A 21,283-nucleotide genomic window follows, 5' to 3' on the forward strand; every position below is an offset into this window, starting at 1 on the left:
ACATTCCTATGCTATCTTATCTCTGCATGCGAAATTAAACAGTCATTGTGTTTATATAACTTAATAAAATATTTCAAAAGCCCGTGGCAACGCACGGGCACTCTACTAGTATACATTGGTAGTGAGGAGACATTTTTTTGGAACGATTCGATGGAGACATTTTACTCAATGGAGGCGTGAGCTTGTGCAGCAAATTGAGGCGTGAACACAGCTCAGGGACATCACCCATCGAGGTTAAACTACCACCCGCGAGATTAATCTGCACAAAATTATACACTACAGTCTACAGTAGAGGCTGAATGGGTAGTTATTATTCCACTCATCATAATATTATTAGTCCCCTGCAATTTTTTTAATGATTGGTAATGTATTACTATTTTTTTATTTATCCAACCACGACAAAATATATCACATTACCTCTTTGTTTGCATGTGAATAATCTACTCATATACTATACTAGGGATAAAAATGTCTTTTTATGTCAGACTTAACACCGTTACTAGCCAAATCTGACGAAAGTGTCACATAGGGAACAAAATGAAATTTAAGTGTCAAAAAGGGAAGAAAAATGTTTTTTGGGTCAAAAAGGGAAGCAAATTTTAAGAAAGGGCCAAATAAGAAATTCTCTCCAAATTTAATGAGATGTTCTTGTATCAAGTTGCAAGATAATTCAGCAGGGTGAATTAAATATTTTGCGAGAGAAAATTAATCTCATTCGCAATGAGATTGTTTTGCGAGAGAAGAAAGTTCTCAATCGCAAATAAGTACTCTAGAGGTACGAAATTTATTTTTGCAAGAGAAAAAATTTCTCAATTACAAATAACAGATGTAATTAATCTCTACACGTGACAAACGTGGAAATATATTACATCGCTGATGAATTCTGGAATACATACATTGTACTCGACAGAAAAATAATAAACAGGTCTAGAACAGACTAAATACTGCTAGAACTACTGTTATACAACTAAGTTGCTGATAAGCTGAACTAGTACTGGATTACTAGTGTAGAGATCAAGCAAATAGCAAATAAACAAACAGCCACGGTACTGTTGGTGCCATGATTCCCTGCCGATGCACATGGCCTTGTAAAGGCGGTCATACTAGTCAATCTAAAGGATAAGGAGAGAGACCAGGGAAAGAAATCCCATGCAACTCATCCCCAATCCTCGCGAAGACACAACCAGGCGGAGAACACCAGGTCGGCCGGCCGCATCATCGGCGGCGAGCAAAACTCCCGCCGCGCTCGTCCTCACATGAAGAACCACCGGGGAGATGGGAGCCCGAGCGCCGCGGGCTCCGCGTGCCGGAGTGGCCGTTCGACGGCAAGCACGCCAGTGGGACGCCGAGGGCCAAGAGGCGGCGGCGAACTTCCACGCGCGGCAAGGGCGGGTGGGTGGCCGGAGTCGGGGACAGCAGGCACAGCGGCGTGGCAGCGTCGCCCGGGACGCGCGCAACCGTCGGCAACCTCTGAAGCGGTGCGTCGCCGACAGCCTCAACAACCGCTGGAGTCTGATGCTGCAGCGGCGCGGCCCCGACGGTTCCAACCTCCTGAGGCGCTGCTACCACCAGGTCAAACTACCCATCCATGCGCTGAGCACCAAAACGGCGGCGGCGGAGCCACCAGTGCCGGATCGATGCCCCCATCGGCCTCGAGCCTTGGTGCAGCCGGACCGGCGAAAAGCCGGGCGGGCACATCGGGCTGCACGGGCTGGTTCGAGGGCCCCGCGCCGTGCCGGTGGTTGCGACGGAGGTTCTGACGGCGCTGGTTCCAACCTCCACGCCGGAAGCGGCGGAGGTCGCGCACATGACGCTGGAAGTGGCGGTGTCGGCCAACACCATGGCGGCGGTGGCGAGCGACGAAGCGGTGGCCACGGCCATTGACGCGAAGGAGGCGAAGAAACAGGGACATTGGAACTCGAGGCATGGTTCCATTTCTCACCTTTTCTCTGTTTTTCTTGTCTTCTCGTCGGAATCGCTCTCGCCGGAGAGCATGCCGATAACCTGTTGGAACTAATCGAGAGGCAAATCGAGAGACAACAATGAATCAAACTATACTTTATTGATGATGATTGTACACTTATATACATAGGGAACAGACGTTTTGGAGGGATGCGACCGCTCGTAGAGGCGCCGTTTCAGGAACTGCCGTGACACTTCGCTGGAGTCCTGGTACCGTACGCGATGTGTAGGAAGCGGGGATTATCCCGTAATAACCGCCAGGGTTATTTATTTTTAACACTTTCGACGAGATTAACTATGTCAAATTTGCCGGGCGGGCGGGCGGAAGACTTCAGACCTGTAACCAAACTAGTAAACGTGCACGTGCACGCACGTCTCAACAAATACAAGTGTTAATAACCACTGTATTTTTGGATGTTCTACATTTTAACTAAAATTTTAAATATTTTTTAACTGTATTAACAAACAATCGAGCGCACAATATTGAAGCAGTACTATCTAAAATACATCACACACACTAAAATATTAGAAATATTTTTCAACAAAAAAATATACATAGATCTATTCAAGACCAAGAAGAATAGTGATGAACGCTAATGTTGTCATCCTTCTAATCACAACATTCATTTGAAAGATTTGATGTTTATACAGAAAACAAATAAGTATAACTTGGTTCTTTATCAGAACCAGAAATATTGCTTACAAAGGTGATGGCAATTGTCATTGATAAATGGGTAGGGGCTATCAACCAAGCACCAAAATTTGGTTGACTACCCGCAAAGCTAAAAGTTAACTCAATTTACAGCATGGGGCTCTTGCAGTGATATTTGTTCAGACTATCTGGTGGAAGTATGAACATGTGAAGCTACAAAGCAAAAGAAATCTCAACTGTAAACCTCTCTTCGAAACACATGTAGCCCTCAATGTAGTAGAAAAAGCAATGGACATAATTTCTCGATACCGACTGCAGGGCAGGTGTCCTGAATGTAGTAGGCCAGGGGAGAGCTACATACATCAAGCATGAACTATTACTGATAAGAATTCTGACCACCCATCGATTCCATAGCACCTACAATTCTGGAGTGCAGAAAAAAAAAGTATTAGTTAGAAACAATGAAGTACATAACATATTGCAAGTTTAAAAATCAAGTATATCTTCCCATGATCCCCCTTTCACCAGTCAAATAATGTGGAGTATAATGAAAAGGGAACTAATCTTATATGTTCTTTATTAAGATTATTTACCTCTGCTTATTTGTCAGTTATGTTCTAAGAGTCGTCCATCTTAGGGTCTTGCTTCTTCATCTTCCTCCACGTATATTTGGTGATAAGATCTATCTTCTCCAGCTTGTTCCTTTTCAGGACCTTCCCCTTACCCCTTCTCAGAATCATCTCTTGTGGTACCCCTGGAATTAGTATGCAACACTGATAAATTTAGGCTAATGTAAAAATATATGTGGTACTTCAGACCTTGTACAGAAAAAAGAATAAGACATAGTTTGTAGAACATGCCATGTATATTTTTATGGTTCAAAAGAAGACACTCCACTACCATTATCATTTATCAATGTCTACATCTTCTTTTCTCTCACAAACCCACAAGCAACAAAGTAAGCACACTAACACCAAAGATATTTATGTAAAAAGAGTTATTAGCACAAAAAATCCACTATAAACCGAACCGAGCACAACCGAGTAATTCATAACAGCAGGTGAACATCTAAAATTTTATCAAGATATCTCAATGTAGTAGCCAAGGGGGCCTTTTCTGTCTTAAAATTTCGTGAAGCATGTTGAGCTTCCTAACACTAATAATCAGTAAACAAAGCCATTTAGATTTGTCGCTAAACAAGAAAACGTAGCATGTGATTCCCACCTATAGAAAGTTTATGTACTTGGAATTTCCATCGCTATCTCATACATTGTTAGCATTGAAGGGATCTAGATGATAGATAATAAAATCAGACTAAAATCTAATGGTAAATAGTAAACTCTTACTTCCTAACATTGGTAGCTCCATGATGCTACCGGTGGGTTCAAGCATCCAGTGCTGTCACGGCAGTTTCTGAGCTCAACTTCCCGACACGGTCAATGGCAAAGGAACAAGCATCGAGTTGCCCACTTTTACAATTTATATGGAAAAATATACGGAGATGCAAGCCTGCCCAAGCAACCTTTTCCCAGAGTGTGTCCCTCTCCTGAGTTGAACAATTATTCACACCATCTAATTATAATGAAAAGAGGCCCCGATGTTTAATCAATGCGTTGCAGCTCGGACCTTCCCACTTTTAATGGCAATTTTAAGATCCTCAGGAATGGGGGGAGGTGTAACCTCAGGGACAGGAGGAATTGTTCCTTCCTCAACCTGCAAAAAATATATGTAACCCCAAGCTTTGATTCCCACTAACACATTCCCAAAAAAAAACTTGCAAAAGACATCAGCCGTGATGTACCAACTTCTGAAATGTCTCCTTAATCCTTTCAAGAGTTTCCAATGAAGTAGGAACAACAGCCCCAGCATCCCTTAGTGCCTGATTCTTAGCTTGTGCAGATTCCACCTCACCACCATCGCACACTGTTATACCCAAAAAAAACACATCTGCGCATATTTATTCAGCTCACCGGAACTCCAGGAAAATTTGTTTACAACTTACAGCATGGCCAAACTGGACTCGGATTTCAACAGACGTGCACACGTCCTACTAACAGGTCCATGTAACTGAACTAATTAATCAAAAAGCAACCTAATGGGCATTACCTCAAACAGATTGTGTGCACCGTAATGCAGGATCAACAGCAACCAAACATGTGCCTGTCTGGCGGGGGGGGGGGGGGGGGGGGACTTTCAGCTGATGTGTGGCCTTGACCACCTTCTTCCTCCTCTCCGGCGCCTGGATCTCCCCTCTCATTTACCTCACGGCTGTTGCAATACACCGCACGACTACTTGATGATCGTACCATGTGTGCTTGATAATTTGTCGATCCTGAGGAAGGAAAAAAAGCATAATTAACATTACGTACTGAAATGCACAAGAAAATACTTACTCAAGCAAGGTACAAGCCCGGTGTAAGTAACAACACAGTGAACAAATCAGATATGCATCAGATATGCTTGCATGTATCTCAGTATCATGATCATTCTCAAGCGATCTAGATTTATTTAACTTCCAGATGAAAACTCAAAGATGTCACACATTAGATTTACTGACCTACAATGTAACTAAGAATCTGAAGACTCCAATTAGCAACTTGACAAGCAATTAGATAAAGATAATACTGAAGCTGCTCAAACAAAAATGTCAGGCAGTGAACAAATCGTTGTTGAACCAAACACTGCTGCAGTATGGGGCCGGCGCAGTGACGCATGTCTCGTGCCTGCTCACTGAGATCCCCTCTACGGTGAACCTCTCTGCCTCAATGCCCTTGCGCCTGCACCTGGGTGCGCTCACGGCAGTACTGCTCCTCGTTGGTGAGCGTCGGGTCAAGCATCGAAAGCAGCCCGCTCCCCGTGCCCACACCGGCACCGAAGACTGTTGAGGCGGCTGCCTCCTTCCAGGCGAGCGCCTGGAAGCATGAGGCCGTGTCGGGGGTGCGGGAGAGGAGACAGAGACGGGTGAGGCGGAGGGGGGCGAGGGAGAGAGAAATGGCGGTCGCCCTCCGCCGCGCTCTTGTCGTGTGGGATGGGAGAAGATAGAAATAGGGGAGAGATGGCCGGCATCGCGTGGGGCGGCGGTGGCGAACCGACGGGCGACGGGGTCGTGGGAAGAGGTGTGCGGGTGAGGGGAGGGGGCAGTTTTTTTGGGAGAAAAAGATGGATAGATAAAAGGAAAAATCCCGTTGCGTTGTTAAGGGGATCGTGTGAGGGAGATCGCGGACTAATTACGTTCCGCAAATCAGGGAGGGTCGCGCGATTAGAGGGATGCGGAGGGCGGACGATCGGCAGACCAACGCGTCTGTTTGGCACAACATTTGATCCGGGACGTCGATTTAGATTGCGGACTATTGATGTAATATGGACAGTAGGATGTGCTTAAATGATTTGATCTGAGGATTCTGGTTATCCTGTATACAATTAGTTGTGTGACTTTAGGGGAGTTTATGTTCGCTCTTTTAATAGTAGTAGAGACGAACGGCCTAGATCGACGAATGGGAAGGCGCATCGTCCAATCAGATCGCGCGGGCCACGTCACGCACCGCGAGCGGACTTTGGGCTCAACCCGACCCGGAAAGCGGCTAGCCCGTGCATAGATATAAGGGGCACGCATCACGGAGAGCATTCCGCGCTCGAATTTCACGCACCAGGTTTGGATTTGGAAGCCAGACGGACAAGAGGAGAGGAGGATCAGCGAGGCCGTGTTCATCAGGTACGCGCGCGTAATCCACCTATCTCATCACCACCATGCTGGATTGATTCCCCGCCTGCGCGTCGTGTGTCCAGAGAAGATGCGTTACCTTGTTGTCTTTGTGGTTTAGATCGCCTCGGCTTGCGTCCTAGGGATTTCAGATTTGGTGAAATCTTGATGCGATTTCGGTTCCTTTGATCTGTTCGATGGATGGTTCGTTGGTGTGCCGATCCGCCGGTGTTTCTCAGACACGCCATGTTCGATCGTGTGTTCATCCGCAGATTCTAAAGGGTTGTTTCGTAGATTCAGATTGGGCGTAGGAGATTTATTATGTTGCGTACGGTCAGTGCGACCCGTTTATATATGGTTAGATAATTTTCGCCTTCTATATTTGAATTCCTGATACGAAGAACCATGCTAGCATCCAAATTTCACTGCTTGTGTTATTTCTTTACCTGATCAATTGGCTCGTAGGCCTGCGTGTGCTCACTTTTTTTTACCTTCATGAGTTTTTCATTTTTTCTAAGATTATATCGTACGAGGAGACTCAAAGGGCTGCAATTATTGACAGGATCTGAGCGCACTTTTGTGTGACTGAAACTAGCATCCTCAGATTGATCCATTTTAAAATCGACTGAACATCTCTTGTTCACGCATATGCTGATTATTATTGTTCTATCCTGCATCTTTGTTTTGAAACAAAATCCTATACTGGGAAGAAAAATATGGTTGTTATCTAAAGATGCACCTCGGAAGACAGCCTACTTATAGATTGAAAGAGAGTACAGCACTTTGATCAGATATATAGTTCTCCCTCCGTAAAGAAATATAAGAGCGCTTAGATCACTACTTTATAGTTATCTAAACGCTCTTATATTTATTTACAGAGGGAGTACTTATCAAATTTGTTCCTCCCTTTACTGTCATGACACTAAAGTTTACTAAAAATGGCGTAGAGATGATGTAAACTAATTCCCCTGGTGTATTGATGATTGATAATTGGATTTTGTGTCACCCCACACTGAACAAGTGTCAGTTAACTGTTGAACAAATTCAGTCGTTTGTTCTGACAACACATAACACAATTTGTTGATAAAAAAATTCAGTATTTTATTCTTACAAAATTATCGGATTCGACAAAATTCAGTACGACTCTGAGCAACATTTTCGTTTTGGTTCCATATTGTAGGTAACCTTTTACTACTAATTTTTCATAGCATTTGGATGCAACACTGTATTTACCCTTCTCTTAGTCAACAGAAGATGTAGCGAGACACCATCTGATGCCATATGACTATGCTTGCTCATTTTCTATATACCTGTGTACTTCTCCAACAAACTTACTGATGATGCCATTTGATCATTTGGAACACCATGTATGTTTTGGTCTGTTATGATACTAGTGCTACAATCCTTCTGATCGAACCTTGTACTTATTACATGTAGGTAGATAAAACAAGATGGTGGCTAATGGCGATGCACCTGCAAGAGGGAGTGCAGCTGCAGCTGCAAGCTTGCGCAGACGTAGAACCACCAGTGGTGCTGCCGCTGCTGGAGGTGGTGGCGGCGCCAGTACAATGCTTCAGTTCTATACTGATGAGGCTGCTGGGCGCAAGATGTCCCCAAATGCTGTTCTGATCATGAGCATAGGGTTTATTGCCGTCGTTGCCGTACTCCATGTTTTCGGCAAGCTGTACCGCACCCCTAATTAGGTTCCATATATACAAGCTGAGTTTATGTGTCTATGAACAGCGAAGTCGTAGACTTTGCATAGCAAATGACTGTCGGGTCCTGAAAAGATTTACCTTATAATACTGAGATGTTATTGTCGAATCATTTGCAAGCTGTTTGTCTTGTCGTTTGTTCTTTACACTCACTGATCTAACCTTGCGAGTTATTTGTATAGGTACAGTATACAAAATGCAATCTATACAATTTAGTAAACAATCTAATCGAATAAGTTTTTGTTTGGCTACTCTGACCAACCCGTTTATATAAGAAAACGTGGTTCTTGGAAACCCAGGATTTCACAATTGTGGGGAAATGACTATTAGTTTGTTTTTCTAAAATTGCGATTAAGTGATTTTCTCACTCCTCTTTCCTTACCTCCTTTCTCAACTCTCCGTTTTTCATACTTGCGAAAGATCAGTGAGTGTAAAGAACAAACGACAAGACAAACTAATACTTACAAATGACTATTAGTTGTTATTGTCGTTTGACTTGGATACTCTTATGTATTTTCTCTAAAAATAATACTTAGATGTGGTCAATGTAAAGATAAGTCATGGCATGCTGCAAGTACTTCGTTTTGGTATTGTTTGCAGCCATCGCTAATCACGTACAGGACGGCATAACTTTAGAGGGTGTTTGGATTCAAGGGACTTATTTTAGTCTGACTAAAAATAGTCATTTTAAAAGGTTAAAGTTTCAAGCACCCCTGACTAAAACAGGGCTAAAACTAGTCTTGAGACTAAAATGTTTTAGTCAGGGGTATCCCTACTAAAATATGGATTAGTTCTCTCTCTCCTTCTTTAACTCCTCTTCTTAAACACATGCGAATTCTGAATTGGAGGGTTTGGAGAATAATAAATGCTCATTAACTTGATTTTAGTCTCTTTAGTATTTGGATCCAAGTATGGGTGAGGCTAGCAAGTTTTAGTCCCACTGCTTTTAGTCATAAGACTAAAACGTATCCAAACACCCTCTGAGTTAAAAGCGCCGTTGGTTTGTTACAGCCAAAAAAATCGACTTATCTCAATTGCATGCACGCGGCAGGGCCCACCATAACAACCAGAGTCACGATGCCAAAGTTTTGGCACAGCTTTTTCGTGCCCTCGTCTCGCCCACGCGTTGGCGAGAATCACACGGAAGAGCGCTGGGCATACCAGGCGAGCCAATCTTTTGGTGTCGATCCAAACAGCTACCAAATTACACGGGCAAGCCAATTTTTTGGCAGGGTCAGCTTTGGCAGGGATCTAAACAGGCCCTAAAGTTTCCAAGTTCAAATTCAATGGAGGCCATGGAAAGAATTCACAACAAATGTTTCTCACGAGGCCCGCACAATTTACAAGGTGCTACTTGTGAGTCGCGCTGAGATTTTCTCGAAGAGGAGAGGATGATGCAGTACATTAGAGATAAATATTTTCCACAGTTAAGAACCAAGGTTATCGATCCAGTAGGAGAACCAAGCAACACCTCGTTAGCAGCATCTACATGCAAAATAACAAATACTTGCACCCAACGCGAATAAGGAATTAACAATACCTCTGCGGTTAATTGCAAGGATCAAATCTCGTAGTGATAGATAGATAGATAAAATACAAAATAAAATAAAGTAAAGAAAAACTGCAACAAAGTATTTTTATTTTAATATATGATAAAAAGTAGACCCGGGGGCATAGTTTTCACTAGAGGCTTCTCTGTTCAAAATAGCATACGGTGTGCAAACAAATCACTGTTGTGCAATTGATAAAAAAGCAAATAATCATGACGATATCCAAGGCAATGATCTTATATATAGGCATCACGTCCGAGACAAGTAGGCCGACTCCTGCCTGCATCTACTACTATTACTTCACACATCGACCGCTATCCTGCATGCATTTAGAGTATTAAGTTCACAAAGAACAGAGTACCGCCTTAAGCAAGATGACACGATGTAGACAAAGTAAACTCGCGCGTGAATAAACCCCATCTTTTTATCCTTAATAGCAGCAATACAAATACATGTCTTGTCCCTTTTTGTCATTGTGGTATAGATCACCGCAAGATTGAACCCATCCCAAAGCACATCTCCCATTGCAAGAAAAATCAATCTAGTTGGCCAAACCAAATCAATACTCCCTCCGTTCCGAATTACTTGTCTCAAGTATGGATGTATCTAGATGTATTTTAGTTCTATATACATCCACTTTCGCGATGAGTAATTTGGAACGGAGGGAGTAGATCGGAGAGAAATACAAAATTATAATAATCATGCATAAAAAGTTCAGAGAAGACTCAAATAATATTCACGGGTAATCTGATCATAAACTCACAATTCATCGGATCCCAACAAACACACAACAAAGAGTGATTACATTGAATAAACTCCAAGAACATCGAGGAGAACATTGTATTGAAGATCAAAGAGAGAGAAGAAGTCATCTAACTACTGGCTGTGGACCCATAGGTCTGTGATAAACTACTCACACATCATCAAAAGGGCAGCAAGGTTGATGTAGGGCCCCTCCGTGATTGATTCCCCCTCCGGCAGAGTGTCGAAAAAAGCCGCCAGATGGGATCTGGCGAGAACAGAAGTTTGTGGGGGCGGAAAAAGTGTTTCGGGTGGCTCTTTGTTGGTTTCCCGATTTTAGAGAATTTATAGAGGCAGAATTAGGTCAAACGGGCGCTCGTGGGCCCCACAAGTCACCAGGGCGTGCCCCGATGCCTCATGGGCCCCTCCATCTCCGGCCCTCTCCTGAAACTTCCAGGGTCTCTTTTGTTCAGAGAAAGATCTCCAAATTTTTTTGTGGCATTTGGACTTCGTTTGGTACTGTTATTCTGGAAACTGAAAACAGGCAAAAAAATATAGCAAGTAGCACTTGGCACTAAGTTAATATGTTAGTCCAAAAAAATGATATATACTGACATATAGTTGCATATAAATCATCCAAGATTGATACTTAATACTCTCTCCGTTCCAAATTACTCGTCAGAGAAATGGGTGTATCTAGAACTAAAATACATCTAGATACATCCATACCTGCGACAAGTAATTCAGAACGGAGGGAGTAGAATGGAAGAACCAAAAATCATAGATACGTTGGAGACGTATCAAGCATCCCCAAGCTTAATTCATGCTCATCCTCGATAGGTAAATGATAAAAAAAAGAATTTTTGATGTGGAATGCTATCTAACATGTTCATCATGTAGTCTCACTTTTGTGGAATGAATATTAAGATCCGAGTGATTCAAAGTAATAGTCTATAGTTTTACATAAAAACAATAATAATAAGGCATACTAACAAACAATCGTGTCTTTCAAAATATCAATGCTAAAGAACATTATCCCTTCAAAATCATATAGTCCTGTCATGCTCCATCTTCTTAACATAAGTATTTATCATGCACAACCCCGATGACAAGCCGAGCAATTGGTTCATACTTTTTCACGCGCTTTAGCTTTTTCAACTCTCACGCAATACATGAGCGCAAGCCATGGATATAGCACTATGGTGGAATAGAGTATGGTGATGGAGGTAATTTGGAGAAGACAAAAAGGGAAAAGTCTCACATTGATGAGGCTAATCAACGGGCTATGTAGATGCCCATCAATTGTGAAGGAAATATGCCCTAGAGGCAATAATAAAGTTGTTATTTATATTTCCTTATATCATGATAAATGTTTATTATTCATGCTAGAATTGTATTAACCTGAAACTTAGTACATGTGTGAATACATAAACAAATAGAGTGTCCCTAGTATGCCTCTACTTGACTAGCTCGTTAATCAAATATGGTTAAGTTTCCTAGCCATGGACATGTGTTGTCATTTGATGAATGGGATCACATCATTAGAGAATGATGTGATGGACAAGACCCATCCGCTAGCTTAGCATAATGATCATTCAGTTTTATTGCTACTGCTTTCTTCATGACTTATACATGTTCCTCTGACTATGAGATTATGCAACTCCCGAATACCGGAGGAACACCTTGTGTGCTATCAAACGTCACAACGTAACTAGGTGATTATAAAGATGCTCTACAGGTGTCTCCAATGGTGTTTGTTGAGTTGGCATAGGTCAAGATTAGGATTTGTCACTCCGTCTATCGGAGAGGTATCTCTGGGCCCTCTCGGTAATGCACATCAATATAAGCCTTGCAAGCAATGTGACTAATGAGTTAGTTACGGGATGTTGCATTACTAAACAAGTAAAGAGACTTGTCGGTAACGAGATTGAACTAGGAATTGAGATACCGACGATCGAATCTCGAGCGAATAACATACTGATGACAAAGGGAACAACGTATGTTGTTATGTGGTTTGACCGATAAAGATCTTCGTAGAATATGTAGGAGCCAATATGAGCATCCAGGTTCCGCTATTGGTTATTGACCGGAGATGTGTCTCGGTCATGTCTACATAGTTCTTGAACCCATAGGGTCCGCACGCTTAACATTCTTTGACGATTTGTATTATGAGTTATGTGATTTGATGACCGAGGTTTGTTTGGAGTCCCGTATGAGATCGGGGACATGACGAGGAGTCTCGAAATGGTCGAGACGTAAAAATCGATATATTGAAAGGCTATATTCGGATATCGGAAAGGTTCTGAGTGATTCAGGTATTTTTCGGAGTACCGGAGAATTACGGGAATTCGTATTGGGCCTTAATGGGCCATACGGGAAAGGAGAGAAAGGCCTGAAGGGTGGCCACGCCCCTTCCCTATGAACTGGTCCGAATTGGACTAGGGAAAGGGGGCGCCCCTTCCTTCCTTCTCCTTCCCCCTTGCCTTTTTCCTATTCCGTGTAGGAGGTGGAATCCTACTAGGACTAGGGAGTCCTAGTAGGATTCCACACTTTGGGCGCGCCTTATGAGGGCCGGCCTCCTCCTCCCTCCATCCTTTATATACGTGGCCAGAGGACACCCCATAGACACACAAGTTAATCATTGATCTCTTAGCCGTGTGCAGTGCCCCCTCCACTATAATCCACCTCGGTCATATCGTAGCGGTGCTTAAGCAAACCCCTGTTCCGGTAGCATCATCATCACCGTCATCAGGCTGTCGTGCTAACAAAGCTCTCCCTCGACACTCTGCTGGACTGTGAGTTCGTGGGACGTCACTAAGCTGAACGTGTGCAGATCACGGAGGTGCCGTACTTACGGTACTAGGATCAGTCGGATCATCAAGACGTACGACTACATCAACCGCGTTGTCATAACGCTTCCACTTACGGTCTATGATGGTACGTAGACAATACTCTCCCCTCTCGTTGCTATGCATCACCATGATCTTGCATGTGAGTAGGAAATTTTTGAAATTACTGCGTTCCCCAACAGTGGCATCCGAGCCAGGTTTATGCGTAGATGTTATATGCACGAGTAGAACACAAAGGAGTTGTTGGCGTGGGTATATACATATTGCTTGCCGTCACTAGTTGATTCTTGATTGAACAGCATTGTTGGATGAAGCGGCCCAGACCGACATTACGCGTATGCTTACGCGAGATTGGTTCTACCGACGTGCTTCGCACACAGGTGGCTAGTGGGTGTCTGTTTCTCCAGCTTTAGTTGAATCGGATTCAATGAACAGGGTTCTTTCTGAAGATCAAAAAGCAATTACTATACCGTGTTGTGGTTTTTTGATGCGTAGGTAAGAACGGTTCTTGCTCAGCCCGTAGCAGCCACGTAAAACTTGCAACAACAAAGTAGAGGATGTCTAACTTGTTTTTGCAGGGCTTGTTGTGATGTGATATGGTCAAGACGTGATGAGATATAAGTTGTTGTATGAGATGATCATGTTTTTGTTGAAGTTATCGGAAACTGGCAGAAGCCTTATAGTTGTCTCTTTATTGCATAAGATGCAATCTCCAAATAATTGCTTTACTTCATAGCTATGCGATAGCAATAGTTGCAAGAGCAATAGTTGGCGAGACGACCATGTGATGACACGTTGATAGAGATCAAGATGATGGAGATCATGGTGTCATGTCAGTGACGATAGAGATCATGACGATACTTTGGAGATGGAGATCAAAGGCGCAAGATGATCATGGCCATATCATGTCACATATTTTGATTGCATGTGATGTCTATCCTTTATCCATCTTATTTTTCTTAGTTCGGCGGTAGCATTATAAGATGATCTCTCACTAAATTTCAAGGTATAAGTGTTCTCCCTGAGTATGCACCGTTGCGACAGTTCGTCGTGCCGAGACACCACGTGATGATCGGGTATGATAAGCTCTACGTTCACATACAACGGGTGCAAGCCAATTTTGCACACGCGGAATACTCGGGTTAAAACTTGACGAGCCTAGCATATGCAGATATGGCCTCGGAACATTGGAGACCGAAAGGTCGAGCGTAAATCATATAGTAGATATGATCAACATAGTGATGTTCACCATTGAAAACTACTCCATCTCACGTGATGATCGGACATGGTTTAGTTAATTTGTATCACGTGATCATTTAGATGAATAGAGGGATGTCTATCTAAGTGGGAGTTCTTAAGTAATATGATTAATTGAACTTTAATTTATCACAAACTTAGTCCTGATAGTATTTGCATAACTATGTTGTAGATCAATAGTTTGCAATGTAGCTCCCCGTTTATTTTTGATATGTTTCTAGAGAAAAACTATGTTGAAAGATGATAGTAGCAATGATGCGGACTAGGTCCGTATTCTGAGGATTATCCTCATTGCTGCATAGAAGTATTATGTCATTGATGCACCGTTAGGTGACAGACCTATTGCAGGAGCAGATGTAGACGTTATGAACGTCTGACAATCCTTAGTATGATGACTACTTGATAGTTTAGTGCACTATGCTTTACGACTTAGAACCGGGACTTCAAAAATATTTTGAACGACATGGAGCATATGAGATGTTCCAAGAGTTGAAATTGGTATTTCATACTCATGCCCGTGTCGAGAGGTATGAGACATCTGACAAATACTTTGCCTACAAGATGGAGGAGAATAGCTCAACCAGTGAGCATGTGCTCAGAATGTCTGAGCACTACAATATCTTGAATCAAGTGGGAGTTAATCTTCCAGATAAGATAGTGATTGATAGAGTTCTCTAGTCACTATCATCAAGTTACTGGAACTTCGTGATGAACTATAATATGCAAGGGATGATGAAAATGATTCCCCGAGCTCTTCACGATGCTGAAATCGGCGAAGGTAGAAATCAAGAAAAGCATCAAGTGTTGATGGTTGACAAGACCACTAGTTTAAAGTAAAAGGGCAAGGAAAAGAAAGGGAACTTCAAAAAGAATGGCAAGCAAGTTGCCACTCCCATGAAGAAGCCCAAAGCTAGACCCAAGCCTGAAACTGAGTGCTTCTACTGCAAAAGAAATGGTCACTGGATGTGGAACTGCCCTAGATACTTGGTGGATAAGAAGGATGGCAAAGTGAACAAAGGTATATTTGATATATATGTTATTGATGTGTACTTTACTAGTGTTTATAGAAAACCCCTCGGTATTTGATACTAGTTCAGTTGCTAAGAGTAGTAACTCGAAACGGGAGTTGCAAAATAAACAAAGACTAGTTGAGGACGAGGTGACGATGTGTGTTGGAAATGATTCCAAGGTTTATAAGATCACCATATCACACTCCCTTTACCTTCGGGATTAGTGTTGAACCTAAAATAAATGTTATTTGGTGTTTGCGTTGAGCATAATATGATTGGATCATGTTTATTGCAATACGGTTATTCATTTAAGTCAAAGAATAATTGTTATTCTGTTTACATGAATAAAACTGTAACGCCCCAAGACCGGAGATTCAGATGCCATCCATGGATTCCGGGTTTCGTCATGTGTTTTGTTTTGCTTGTTGCTTTCCCTTTTGCATCATGTGCATTGCATCATGTCATCTTGCAACATGTTTTAAAACTCAACCAAATAAAGCCGTATGGATCTTCGGTCCATTTAAATCGAGGGAGTTCACAAGGTGAAATTCTCTTTATAACATATAAAAGTCTCCTACTATTTTAGGGAGCTATATTAAATATTCCATTTTCGGATTCACCCATAAACACACTTGCAATAATCACATGCCTTTTTTTCCACTTCAAGGTTGGCCCCCCAACTTTTCCTGTTATTTCTTTCGTCACTTCCCCGAGACCACCTAAATTCTTAACATTTCTGGGCATTTCAAAACCCTAGTCCTAGTTCAAACCATTTGACTAAATTCAAATGAGTTTGAATTCATAAATTCCGATCTGTCCATTTCTAATTTTCTCGGACCAAGTATATTTTTGCGAGTCCAAGAAAACTTGCCCCGTGCTCCAATTCTTCTCCTATCCCTATCTATATTTTTTCCAAACCCTCTGTTTATTTGCTAAAACAGGGATAGGTATCTAAAGAGAGAAAGAGAGTGCAGGCCTCAGCCCTTCCAAGCCGCACCATCCCCGCGGCCCAGCAAGCCCAAACCCCCCTTCTAACCCTAGGCCCATCTAACCCATCTAATCTAAGCCCCATCTCCCGATCCCCTCATCCTCTCCCCTCGTTCCTTCCTCGCGCCGCCATGAGAGACAGAGAGGAGCGCATCGCCCGCTCCTCCCGATCCGCGTCCCTCCTCCCTCTCGGTCTTCTTCGCCAGTGCGCCTCTCTCCTTTCCCTCGCGCCGCCACTCACTCCACACGCCATGAGAGCCCCGTGCTCGATCCCTTTTTCCTTCTCCCGTCGACTCTCCATCGCTCGCCGCCCCGCCTCCAATTCTGCCGCCGCCGAGCGCCACCAGCAGCAGTTTCAGGAGTCCCCGTCGCCGAGCGCTCGAGGAGAGGAGCTCCTCGAGCACCCGCGCGCCTGCAGCCATCATCCTCTGCGCCCGCAGACGTCGCCTGTCGCCGGCGCCCCAAGTCCGCGTCGCCGAGTCCCTCGTCCTGCCGGAGCTGCTCCTCCCGCCGCCCAAGTACCTCCCCGCCTCCTGCCATGGTGCCCGCACCAGGACCGCCCTCCACCGCCGGCTCTATCTCCGGCGAGCGTCGCGCTGTCTCCCTGCCTCGTCTGTGGTGCCGGCGTCAACAACAGCAGTGGACCGGAGCCACTACCTTGCTCCACCACGTCGCCGCCCTGCTACGTTCGTCACCGGAGATCGCCAGATCCGGTCGCGTTGGGTCGGGTCCTCCCGTACCTGCCTTGTTGCTGCCCACCAGAGGCCTTCCGTCTCACGTTTGTTTTGGATCAGCAAGGATGAGACACCAAGAACCGTACCCGGACCGTCAAGCACCTTCTCCGAGGATTTTGCCAAGTACCATGACATGAACGACCCTTGAACGCGTCAAGTACCACTACCGTCAAGTACCTCTTCGCAAGACCAAGTTCCTCTATGATATGTGTACGACTACCGACGCCGAAGACCCATGAACCAACAACTTCAAGTTCAACTATTGTCGCAAGAACGAGACCGACGGGTCCGAAGACCCCAAGTACCACGACAACCCCGAAGGGATTCGAATTCGTCAAGTTCACATTCGAATCGTGTACCACTACCGATGACTGAGACCCTAGATTCGACAAGTTCCTCGCGGTGACCCTGAACATCTACGGGACATGCACGACTTCAAACCGTGTACCACGTCGAACATGTATGACTACACGACGAACCGCCAAGACCCTGAACGACTACCGCCGCCGAAGTCCGCGAGTACTACTACTTCCACAACGCGTCGTGTACGACTACCGTCGCGAGAACGCCTACTTCCTCTACTTGCACCGAACCCGAACACGAACCGTCCCGCTTGCACGCTTCGAAGGTATAACCCTGAGACGACTGCCCGTGAACGAATGAATGCATCTTGTATGAGATGCACTCTTGTTTTGCCTCGAGTTTAAACTACCGGTGCACGTTGCCCCTCTTTTGCCTTGCCACCGACATGTGGGAACCCGGTAACCGGGATCACCCCACCATCTTTTGCACGCTCCCGCCACACTTTCTTTTGCACCGACGTCTCAATGAGTTGTCGGAACCGGAACGTTGCCGTGGCACCGTTTCGTTATCGTCGCCGTGGCACCCCTTTCTTTCTACTACGGTGACAAATGCTTCCTAATGCTCTTGTCAACTTTTAATAAAAATTGCATAAACTTGAACATGTCATCCGCATCATGTTAACAACTTTAAGATGGTTAAAATTTGTTGTTGCTTTAAAAATTGCTAATGCATATGGGGACTTACCGGATTTGTTATTTGTTATATCCGGCTCCATTTAAGTTGTTTAGATGATATAGTTTTGTTATGCTTCACCTCTTGCCATGTTAACCAACATTTAATATTGTTGGGTACCTAACCGGGAGAGAACTAAATAATTAATGTGGTGTTCCGTCAATATGCAACTCGTTGCATATTGAGCTCCACTTAATTTGTAGAATTTGCTTGTGCACTTTGCCATGCCATGCATATTTAAACCAGACATGCATCATACTTGGTTGTGCATCATGCCATGTCCATGTGTTGTTTGTTTACTATGTTGTGTGCTTCTTTCCGGTGTTGCTTCTTCGGGTTGGTTCCGGAAACGTCGTGATTGTGAGGACCCGTTCGACTGCGTCCTTTTGTCTTATTCATGGACTTTCCTTGCGGGATTTCAGGCAAGATGACCATAGCCTCGAAATCACTTCTATCTTTGCTTGCTAGTTGCTCGCTCTTTTGCTATGCCTATGCTGCGATACCTACCGCTTGCTTATCATGCCTCCCATATTGTTGAACCAAGCCTCTAACCCACCTTGTCCTAGCAAACCGTTGTTTGGCTATGTTACCGCTTTGCTCAGCCCCTCTTATAGTGTTGTTAGTTGCAGGTGAAGATTGAAGTTTGTTCCTTGTTGGAACATGGAGATGTTGTTCCCTGTTGGAACATGTTTACTTGTTGGGATATCACAATATATCTTATTTAATTAATGCATCTATATACTTGGTAAAGGGTGGAAGACTCGGCCTTATGCCTGGTGTTTTGTTCCACTCTTGCCGCCCTAGTTTCCGTCATATTGGTGTTATGTTCCCGGATTTTGCGTTCCTTACGCGGTTGGGTTATAATGGGAACCTCTTAGCAGTTCGCCTTGAATAAAACTCCTCCAGCAATGCCCAACATTGGTTTTACCATTTGCCACCTAGCCTTTTCTTTCCCTTGGGTAGGCCTGCCCAAGGGTCATCTTTATTTTAACCCCCCGGGCCAGTGCTCCTCTGAGTGTTGGTCCGAACTGAGCTGCCTGCGGGGCCACCTCGGGGAAACTTGAGGGTTGGTTTTACTCGTAGCTAGTCTCATCTGAGTGTGCCCTGAGAACGAGATATGTGTAGCTCCTATCAGGATTTGTCGGCACATTCTGGCGGTGTTGCTGGTCTTGTTTTACCTTTGTCGAAATGTCTTGTAACCGGGATTCCGAGTCTGATCGGGTCTTCCCGCTAGAAGGCATGTCCTTCGTTGACCGTGAGAGCTTGTGATGGGCTAAGTTGGGACACCCCTGCAGGGTTTTGAACTTTCGGAAGCCGTGCCCGCGGTTATGGGCAGATGGAAATTTGTTAATGTCCGGTTGTAGAAAAACTGAAGTTGAACTTAATTAAAATGCATCAACCGCGTGTGTAACCGTGATGGTCTCTTCTCGGCGGAGTCCCGGAAGTGAACACGGTGTTGGAGTTATGCTTGACGTAGGTTGTTCTAGGATCACTTCTTGATCATAGTTCTCGACCGTGCTTTTGCCTTCTCTTCTCGCTCTCATTTGCGTATGTTAGCCACCATACATGCCAGTCGCTTGCTGCAGCTCCACCTCATACCTTTTACCCTTCCTATAAGCTTAAATAGTCTTGATCACGAGGGTGTGAGATTGATGAGTCCCCGTGACTCACAGATACTTCCAAAACTAGCTTGCAGGTGCCGTTGAACCGTGCAGATGACGCAATCAAGCTCAGGAGGAGCTCGATGAAGATCTTGTCCTTTATGTTGTTTTGATCCAGTTGATCAGTAGTGGAGCCCAGTCGGGACGATCGGGGATCTGTGTAGCTTTTGGGGTAGTCTTATTTTATTTTGGTTCCGTAGTCGGACCTTGATTGTATTTGGATGATGTAATGCTTTATTCATGTAATTGTGTGAAGTGGTGATTGTAAGCCAACTATGTATATTTTCCCCTATTGTATTACATGGGTTGTGTGAAGATTACCCCACTTGCGACATTGCTTTCAATGCGGTTATGCCTGTAAGTCGTGCTTCGACATGTGGGAGATATAGCCGCATCGAGGGCGTTACAAGTTGGTAATCAGAGCCTTCCCCGACCTTAGGAGCCCCCCTGCTTGATCGAATTAGCTGACGTGGTTGAGTCTAGAAAAATGTTTTGAGTCATTTAGGAATTATATATCGGAGAGTTTAGGAATTCTTTTTACTCCTCAGTCCCTTCATCGCTCTGGTAAGGCATCCTGACGTAGAGTTTTGACTCTTCTCTTCTCAAATTTCACTAAAAAAAATTTAGGATCACGCGGGTATCTTGGAATCGTTCCGATGGTTTTGTGACGAGAACATTGTTCTTGGTGCCTCCTGTCATTTAGGGGTTGTGGCAGTGTCTCGGAGAGTTGAGCTCCGAGGTGTTGTCGTCACAATTTTATCGTTGCAATTCTGGAATATCTGAGTTTAGTTTCGCTGACATCGAAAATCTCTTTTATGCAATTGTTGGTGAGATAACCTCGACGCCACCCAGTACTGGGGCGGGAGTTCGGGAGTATTGCCATAACTTGTATAACGGATGCTTTTCGAAGGTTGAGGTAGACGATTTCCGAAGGTTTCTTGGTTATGTGTTGAAGGATGGATACAGCTGGATGTAGGATTTGTTAGTGTTGGGTGAGATATTATGCTTCCCCTGTATCCCCAACACCTGATTGCATAACCAGGAAAATTTTGAGAGTTTATAAGTGGGAATTCAAGTAGCTCTTAGGATATTTTTCCGACGGATATATGATATGAAATTGGGGTTCGACGTCTAGTGGTCCGCCTATCCACGGTTGGTTTTACAGTGGTCTCGTTGTGTCTTAAAGAGTCCTTGGCTATGCCGACTCGGGGACGCTTCGTATGTCATGTGCACTGCCTTGTACATGATGGTGCTTTACGATCGAGCCCGTGTAGGCCCCACCACGAAAACTTCGGACGAAATCTCTATCATATGTTTGTTTCGGCTTATTCCGCAAGCCAATCCTTTGTTTTGTTTTCAGTTGTGGTATTCGAGTTGCTTCGAAGTCAAATGTGGATTCCATGCCTTTTTCCTAAGCGGTGTTCTCATAT

The 21,283-nt window shown here is 44.2% G+C and overlaps 1 protein-coding gene and 1 long non-coding RNA gene across 13 annotated transcripts; one reads left to right on the forward strand and one right to left on the reverse strand.

Annotated features, from left to right (window-relative positions):
• Positions 1-1,269: 1,269 nt before the first annotated feature.
• On the forward strand, positions 1,270-8,141 carry LOC123061342 (protein transport protein Sec61 subunit beta). 2 transcript variants are annotated; one of them, XM_044484414.1, is made up of 2 exons: positions 1,270-1,923; positions 7,752-8,141. In XM_044484414.1, exon 2 carries the CDS (start codon positions 7,766-7,768, stop codon positions 8,015-8,017), a length of 252 nt encoding a protein of 83 aa, XP_044340349.1. In that variant the 5' UTR covers positions 1,270-1,923; positions 7,752-7,765; the 3' UTR covers positions 8,018-8,141. The 2 variants fall into 2 exon arrangements, with proteins under 2 accessions (XP_044340349.1, XP_044340350.1); XM_044484415.1 differs by lacking the exon at positions 1,270-1,923 and adding an exon at positions 6,297-6,326.
• Positions 2,605-5,880, reverse strand: LOC123061343 (uncharacterized). 11 transcript variants are annotated; one of them, XR_006428937.1, is made up of 6 exons: positions 4,721-5,828; positions 4,420-4,561; positions 4,241-4,327; positions 3,961-4,160; positions 3,208-3,368; positions 2,605-3,039 (listed from the first exon to the last, which is right to left on the reverse strand). It is a non-coding gene; the product is annotated as an uncharacterized lncRNA (long non-coding RNA). The 11 variants fall into 11 exon arrangements; XR_006428933.1 differs by having other exon boundaries at positions 4,416-4,537; positions 4,721-5,824; XR_006428938.1 differs by having other exon boundaries at positions 4,420-4,537; positions 4,721-5,823.
• Positions 8,142-21,283: the final 13,142 nt, after the last annotated feature.

This window comes from Triticum aestivum, chromosome 3A, assembly GCF_018294505.1.
Source record: "Triticum aestivum cultivar Chinese Spring chromosome 3A, IWGSC CS RefSeq v2.1, whole genome shotgun sequence".
NCBI lineage: Eukaryota > Viridiplantae > Streptophyta > Magnoliopsida > Poales > Poaceae > Triticum > Triticum aestivum.